General features: G+C 42.8%; 1 protein-coding gene across 2 annotated transcripts in view; it reads left to right on the forward strand.

Annotated features, from left to right (window-relative positions):
• LOC107657556 (serine/arginine repetitive matrix protein 2-like) overlaps window positions 1-8,784 on the forward strand; it is a 55,573-nt gene that overhangs the window by 25,393 nt on the left and 21,396 nt on the right. For both annotated transcript variants that reach the window (XM_016445694.1, XM_016445695.1), the window contains exon 3: window positions 487-893. In XM_016445694.1, the coding sequence (XP_016301180.1) occupies window positions 487-893 (407 nt within the window). The remainder of the gene's footprint in view (window positions 1-486; window positions 894-8,784) is intronic.

Genomic DNA, 8,784 nt, shown 5'->3' on the forward strand with positions numbered 1-8,784 from the left:
TATATATATATATATATATATATATATATATAAATGTAAAAAATTGTTTTTAAATCATAAAATCATCACAACACAACACAACACAGAAAACCAGAGAATCCCAGGCCAAAGACAAGTAAAGATTATCCCCCCATGATAATGTTTTATTGAAAATAAGAAATTGATAGTAAGTATTAAATTCTTTGATTTTTGTATGCAGACTTTGGTATGCTGAGCACAGTTTTGAGACATTGTTGTGATGTCTTCTGGAATGCATGCTTACTGCGGTCTTCAAGAAGCAGAAGATTTAAGCCAAAGTCACCATTTGCTCTTGTCTTAGAGAAACAATTGAGATATGAAAGAGAGTTTTTTAGAGATTTTGCTTTTCATAATAGCATAACGTCTTACCGCCTTAACATTTTTTTTTTCATTCTGTAACCAAAAATGCTGTATTATGCAGTCATTAATATCTTCACACTAAATTGTTTCTGTTTCTCTCTGCTGCAGCTGCCAAGCGCCCCTCCTCTGTGTCCTCGCTGAGTGGGATTGTGAGCCGCATGGCCTCCTCAGGGGGTGCGTCCCGCGGTAGCTGCACCTCTGTTAACACGGTGTGCTCTGACAGTGACCGCGGAGCCAGTCTCAGCTCCTCTGCCTCGTCTGCCTCGCTGCAGGATGGGCACTCTTCCTCTTCTTCCTCATCGCTCCCCTATGGAGCCGTGCCGGCCTACCCTGGGCCACAACGTAATGGCTCCGATATCAGCCTGGACCTCACCCCTCTCTCCCTGCTGACAGGAGCCGGTCCCCTCCCCGCCTCCACAACACCGCAGCCCAAACTCACTCGTCTGGAGAGGGTGGCACTGGAGATAGTGGAGACCGAGCAGGCCTACGTGAGGGACCTTAAGAGCATTGTGGAGGTAAGGACCAGACACATGCTGATCTCTGTTCCTACGATGTTTCGTACTGTAACACAGAAACAATATTGAACTAATGTTGAAGTAATTTTTTTTTAAATAATTGTAACCTTGAAGGGCTACTTTACCAAAAAAATGAAAATTCTGTCATCATTTACTCATCCTAATATTCTAAAACATATATGCATTTCTTTCTTCTGTGAAACACAAAAGAAGATACATTTGAAAAATGTTTTTGTCCATGCAATGAAATTCTAATGGTTATTTGGACACCCTGACTTTTATTACAAAAACATTTTTCTAAATATCTTGAGGCAAGCTGGGCTCTTTTGACTTTACCATCCACATAACCCTAGAAAATCCATGGCAACCGAGTACAAAACACACAGTACACCTAGCAACAGCCTAGAACCCCCCCCCTCAAAAAAAAACACGACTGCAAACAGCTGCTGTAGCAACATCGTAGAAACAACACAACCTAGCAAGCACCTAGCAACAGCCTAGTAACCACAACGAACAGCTAGCAACACCATAGAACGACCCAAAACACAAGCCCCTAGCAGCAGTCTAGAAACTAGGGATGCACCGAAATGAAAATTCTGGGCAGAAACTGGATTCTGGATGTATAAATTGCTTTCTAATAATTATTTATTATTTTATTAAATAATAAAAAATAATTTTGTAAGACTTTTTAAATTTAACTCAATAATTTTAATGATATTGAATAAAAAAAAAATGCAAGCCAATAAAATAATTTTTACTGAATGTAACACAATTACATATATATACAATTATGAATAATATTGGACAGAAAATATATTAATATTAAATACCAATATATATATTTTTATTCAGTTCAATGCAACCGAATCAGATATACAGTAACTGTGTTATATATAACTGTGACTAATTATCCAAATAATGAATAGTCCTACAAAGCTATTATTATCAGAGTATAGCGTCACGAGAGGGTAGCGTCATTTTACCAAAGTTGCCCACTATAGCTGTACTGCAGCATGTAACAGCACAGTATCACTATTGCAAACAGGAGCAAGTATATTACATAGATCATTTTCGGGGGCCAAAATTGTGGTGCATCTCTACTAGAAACCATCTAAAACAACACAAAGAACAGCTAGCAACACCTTAGAAGCCAGCCAGAACAACCTAGCAAGCACCTAGCAACAGCCTAGAAACCATAAAAAACACCACAGTGAACAGCTACTGTAGCAAACCCCTAGCAACAGTCTAGAAACCATCAAAAACAACATAGCGAGCACCTAGCAACAGCCTAGAAACCATCAAAAACACCACAGTGAACAGCCACTGTAGCAAACCCCAGGCAACAGTCTAGAATCCATCAAAAACAACATAACAAGCACCTAGCAACAGCCTAGAAACCATCAAAAACACCACAGTGAACCGCTACTGTAGCAAACCCCTAGCAACAGTCTACAAACCATCAAAAACAACATAGTGAGCACCTAGCAACAGCCTAGAAACCCTCAAAAACACCACAGTGAACAGCTACTGTAGCAAACCCCTAGCAACAGTCTAGAAACCATCAAAAACAACAAAGTGAGCACCTAGCAACAGCCTAGAAACCCTCAAAAACACCACAGTGAACAGCTACTGTAGCAAACCCCTAGCAACAGTCTAGAAACCATCAAAAACAACATAGCGAGCACCTAGCAACAGCTTAGAAACCATCAAAAGCACCACAGTGAACAGCTACTTTAGCAAACCCCTAGCAACAGTCTAGAAACCATCAAAAACAACATAGCGAGCACCTAGCAACAGCTTAGAAACCATCAAAAGCACCACAGTGAAAACAACCCAGAACAGCCTAGCAAGCACCTAGCAATAGCCTAGAAACCACCCAAAACACCATACTGAACAGCTATTCAGTTTATAAGCCCCTTATAAACCTAACGATAACCATACAAAATAACCTAGCAAGCACCTAGAAATGACTTAGAAACCAATCAGAACACTCTAGCAACCAATGGGAACCAATCACAGCACCCTAGCATGGTGGTGTGAGGATTACATGGGCAAGAACCACAGTTCAAATGTCTTTTTTTTTTTATATATGTTTGTTTGTTTTTTTATATAAATGTTAAACTCAAATAGGAAGACTTTGAAAAACACTCGGAATGACTGTGGAATTAATACGATTATTTTTGCTGGTCCAGACCCACCCAGATGGTGGTGCATTCTTTTGAGTTCTAGGATTGCTCAGTCATGGAAGTTCATCTAGATCAGCATTTCAACCGTCATATCTCTTCACCCACCGCCCACCCCGTATGTAATCCAGGACTCATATAACAGACAGCAGAGAAAGCCGAGCCCTTTCCCTGTGCCAGCGGCGATTTAAAATATGATCATTGTGAGATTCTGTTGTGCCATTCATCATACATTCAGGTGGAGCAAAGGAGGTCATGGCACTGGATGAAAGCAGCAGTAAATTCAGACTATCACTTCAAACGCATCTCTGCGCTGATTTTCGCATGCACAGCGCTGATCCGGGACAATAAGGAGGCTGTTGCTCAGCATTTCAAACGCACACACACACACAATCAGAGTGTGCTGTAAATATATGAGACTCTTTGTAGATGCTTTTCAACACTTTCATCATATTTCCATGCACAGGTTGTTGGAAGAGCAGACCTCCACTGTGACCCTGTTCACATGGGCAGCGATTTTATCACCCTCATTGGTACTAGTTGCTGCTTATTTGTATTTCATTTCAGCAAACTTGTCCTTGTTTGGGGTCAGTTTTATTTTTTGGTAATACTTTACAATAAGGTGTAATTTGTTAACATTAGTTAATGTAATTTTTACTAACATATTAACTAACATAAACAAACAATGAACAATACATTTATTACAGTATTTATTAGTCTTTGTTAACGTTAGTTAATAAAAATACAGTTGTTCATTGTTAGTTCATGTTAGTTCACAGTGCATTAACTAATGTTAACAAACAAGTTTTGATTTTAGTAATGTATTAGTAAATGTTGAAATTAATATTAACTAAGATTCATAAATGCTGTAGAAGTATTATTCATTCTTACTTCATTAGTTAAAGTAGTTAACTAATGTTAAAGGGTTAGTTCACCCAAAAATGAAAATTCTGTCATTAATTACTCACCCTCATTTCGTTTCAAACCCGTAAGACCTTCGTTCATCTTCGGAACACAAATTAAGATATTTTCTGATAGAATCTGAGAGCTGTCTGACCCTGCATAGACAGCAACACAGAAACGTAGCAAGGAGATCTGTAAAATAATCCATAGGGGCTTTCGCACCGCATAGTTCTGGGAACTTAGTTCTAGGAACTAGCCAGCAGGGTAGTTCCTAGAAAACCAATTTCTCCCTCGGGCCGTTTTCCTGGTTGCATTCGCACCGGCAGCAGGAACTCGAAGCGGCTGACAGCGATGAATTTTTATAATGGAGATGGAGTTGAAACGCACAATTTACGCGATTGCAAGAGCAAAAAGTTTGGCTAAGAGACTAATTTTAGCTAATTTTAACGAAGCTGGGAAAAGAACACAACATTGCAGACAACAGGTAAATGCCGTTAACGCTGTTTTCCATGTTCGTGGAGTAAATATGTTTACATGGCTTTTTAAAAATGCCGGGTGGCCGGTGTTTCGCGTGCGTTTGGCCAATCAGCATACTCTTACATCACTGATAGTTCCTATAGAACTGTTTTAGACCCTACTCTGAAATAGGAGCTCATTTAGTTCCTCCAAACGGAGTTCCTAGAACTAAAACCGTTCCTAGTTCCTGTGGTGCGAACACGCCAAAAAGTGGGTAGTTCCACAATTAGTTCAGGTACTATGAAAAGGTTCCCGTGGTTCGAAAGGCCCTCATGTGACATCAGTGGTTCATCCGCAATTATACGAAGCTATGAGAATCCGGCCGCCCTGTCGCCGCAAATTCAGGATCTCCTTCACTTGGTACACCGAGAGCTGATCCAGAACCTCAGGAGGAGGGGGTGCTTCTGGCTCGGTGGATCTGGAGGAGGAAGGACAAGGTTTGAGGAGTGAGACGTGGAATGAGGGGTGAATTTTGTACCTGGGTGGAAGTTGCAGAAGGTAGGTGACTTGGTTGATCTGCCTCTGTATTGGGAACGGACCAATATAGCGGGGACTCAGCTTTTTACAGGGCAGGCGGAGGCGCAGATCCCGGGTGGACAGCCAAACCAGCTCTCCAGGCTGGTAGGTGGGAGTAGCGGTACGCCGGGCATCTGCGAAGAACTTATGCCTCCGCACTGCTTGTTGGAGCTGGACGTGAGCCGAGTCCCACTCTCTCGCTCTCTCGGAACCAGTAGTCCACAGCTGGAACCGCCGAGGGCTCTTCTGTCCAGGGGAAGAGTGGGGGTTGGTAGCAGAGTGTAGTTCTGGTAGACCTGAGTGAATAGGCATTCAGCTGTCTCAAATGCAGTTGGGAGACCGTTGAGAGGGATGAACTTACAGGCCTTGGAGAAGCGATCAACCACAACAAGGATACAGGTGTTACCATCAGAGGCAGGGAGGTCCGTGACGAAATCCACTCCAATGTGGGACCAGGGTCTACGGGGCACGGGCAGTGGGACGAGCTTGCCTACGGGGAGATGACGTGGGGTTTTAGACATGGCACAGACTGAACAGCTTTGGACGTACCTGTTGACATCCCGGGTCATACTGGGCCACCAGTACCGAGCCTGGAGGAGCGAGAGGGTCCGTTGCCTGCCTGGGTGTCCAGAGCCCGGTACTTCATGTACTGAGCCCAGAAGGGTCTGACGCTGGGAGGTGGGAACGTACTTCCCTTCTGGGCAGCCCGGCGGAGCAGGTTCGGTGTGAGTGGCGTCACTGATGTCCTGGTTGATGTTCCACTGTATGGGGCTGACGATCAGGGCAGCGGTTCCTGGAGAAGTAAGCGCAAGGATGGAGGATTGGATGTTCCTGACCTTGTTGTGAAAGCACGGCCCCGACGCCGGTGGTAGAGGCGTCAACTTCGGCTACAAAGGGTACCTGGGGATCCAGATGGTGAAGGATGGGGGCCGTGCGGAGTCGGTTGGAATCCATTTGCATGGGCTCTGGTACAGAGGGACCACTGGTGGACGCGAAGGGCTGATGGGCGGCTTCGTGGGGCTGGCAGGCGGACAACCGTTGCGAGATGCGTGTGGCTCGTTGTAGGAAGCCCTCTAGTCCGTCCTCGAGGACTTCTGCAGTGGATGGAAGACGGGGATCCATGGAGGTGTTGGTTCAGGTCCAGTCTTCTGTCACACACAGGCAAGAGACAATAGGAGTTCAGGTAAACAGAGGGGTTTATTGTCAATGTGGTGCTGATTAAGATTGAAGGCAGGTGAGTAAGAGAGATATGAGAGAATTCTGGGGATCTTAGCTTCTTGGTAATCTGGGTGTGGTAGTAGTAGGAATCCTGGAGATGAACCGGGGCTGAGGACTCTCCTGACAATACTATTATACTATTACAGGCCTTATTATAAATAGTATGAAATAAAATAAAATCTGTTTTTCTTAAAGCAGCAGATTGGAATGCATTCAGTGTGAATGTGAACCAAGATTACAAAGTTTAAACAGTAATATAGATGACTATGACATTACAGAATGTGTTAAACAGTTCTCATAAAGGTTAGAAAGCTCTTATTAATTTTCTGAAAATAACAAATTTATATAATAAAATATAGGTAGAAGGTTGTTTTTTTTCTTTTTTTGAGAATTAGCATTTCCCTTGATATCAGCGCCTCACACTCCATCCCAGTAGGTGGCGGAATATGCACCAAAAGCTGGTTTGCCAACCGCCATTAAACATCATAAGAAGAAGAAAATCTGTTTTCTCTTTTAAATGTTTATGCATCTAACAATGATAGTAAGCAAAAAAAAAGACATGCTTAAATATACAGTATGTCAACTTAATATAAAGTAAATATTAAACAGCAACCTAGATTAAAGCAACATGCTGTGTGGGTTTAGCATCATTCCTGCTGATTATATGTTGATGGGCCTGGAGAGAGGAGAGAGAGGTCATTGTGAACAGTCTTTGAACTCATGGGAATATTGCCAGTGCCAGCCATCAACAGGTGTGCGTGTATGTACTGTAGAGAATGCGTGTGTTATCCTTTGTGTCTGTGACTAATTGATTGCAGAAGATCATGGGTACATAGGCTGGAGGTTGGAGAATGCCTGAAATGTTACTCCTTTTCCCTTTTGCTGATGGTTTATTTGAAGTCGAGCTTTTCATAAGCCAATAAAAAGAGATGGCATGCAAGCGTATGCTGCTTTATGAAAAGATGCCTTCAGATCAAATAGCCATAAATTGGTTGTTGAAAGACGTGGATCATGCTGAGGAATGCTGCTGTTTTATCAATCTTTGGTCTCAAAATGAAGGCTGAGTGGTGGATGATTTCGGGGACATAGTGCTGACTCTGGGATATGTGTGTATGATGTCTGATTGGAGTCATACCGAGGCAGGCTCAGCTTCTATTAGTAAGAGCCGTCTGGTTTTGATAGAAAGCGTAACAAAGAATGATGTCAAGCTAGCTGGAAACAAGATGAGCGTGAGCTCACAGTGCACGGCTTTGCTGTGTGTGACTGTTTTGCCTGGTGTTTGTGTGGGTTATTATTCGTTTGTGAAGTGTTGTTTGGTGACATTCAGGTGCGGTGGCTTTAGCTCCAGTGTGTGTGTTTGTGTGTGTGTTGATGTGGGGAGCATTTAGGGGAGCAAGACTGAGAGATTCCCCCTTTTTTCAGCTGCATTTCAGCCAAATAGGACAGGAAATTGGGGGATGGGGGGGCTTGGCTGTAGCCCCTACTCTGAGGCACAAGCAAAGATGGAGAGGGGCTGCTTTACGAGAGAGAGGAACCGACTCCTGTTCCAAACTCCAAACTGACCTAGTTTCTCAGACAAAGACTCTGAGAGTGTGTTTAACTTCTTGTAGATAATGTCCTTTCTTTCTTTCTTTCTTTCTTTCTTTCTTTGTTCATCATTCTGTTTGTCTTTTTTCTGTCTGTTCATCTATCTGTCTTTTTTCTTTTCTTTTTCTTTTTCTTTGTCTGTCTTCCTCTGTGTGTGTGTGTGTGTGTGTGTGTGTGTGTGTGTGTCTGTTCTTTCTTTTTTCTTTTCTTTCTTTCTTCCTTCATCTATCTATCCATCTATCCGTCTGTCTGTCTGTCTGTCTCTTTTATAGTCTATCTTTTCTTTTCTTTTCTTCTTATTCTTAGTGTTTTCTCTCGTTCTGGTCCATATCTCATATGTGAACATTTATGTTTTTCTTTTTGCCAGACTGGCTGTCATAACACACTTCGTGTATGCTCTAGTAAATCATTTCGGTCAGACGGCATCTGCCAAGAAAATGTGCACATAACTTATGGTTCCTTTGTCTGTGGCTGGTCCCACTTGTTTCGCACACTCTCCTTTCATAACTCGCACTGTAATCCTCAGATTTCCCCTCACCTCCTGTATTTTCACTCATCTCTGAGTAGCTGTGTCATCATTCATCTCTTCATCTAGCGCTCCAGTTTTGCCATATGTCACTCTTATGAGCGCAACACTCTTTCAGGGAAATTCTCTCCGTTCTACTGCTGAGTGTAAATCAGCGTAATTACAGTGTCCATGTTCCCCCTGCCTTGTAAAGGTGCTGATTGCGCCAGTCCCTTATTTTCTGGCTCATTTTGCCCCCACCTCAGCATGTTTGCCTTCCCAGTTGCCCTGTGGCTCTGGAAAAAAACAGAAGAGAAAAAAAGACCCCACGTTTTACAGTCCAGGAATGCAGAGGCACAGGGAAAGCTGGAGGGTGACAAAAAGAGCCCCTTATAAAGCCAAACCACTGTCTTACAGGACTCATATAGTTTGTTTATTTGTACCTGTTTATTGTAGCGGTTCA

Source organism: Sinocyclocheilus anshuiensis, unplaced genomic scaffold, assembly GCF_001515605.1.
Source record: "Sinocyclocheilus anshuiensis isolate Anshui unplaced genomic scaffold, SAMN03320099.WGS_v1.1 scaffold255, whole genome shotgun sequence".
Classification (NCBI taxonomy): domain Eukaryota; kingdom Metazoa; phylum Chordata; class Actinopteri; order Cypriniformes; family Cyprinidae; genus Sinocyclocheilus; species Sinocyclocheilus anshuiensis.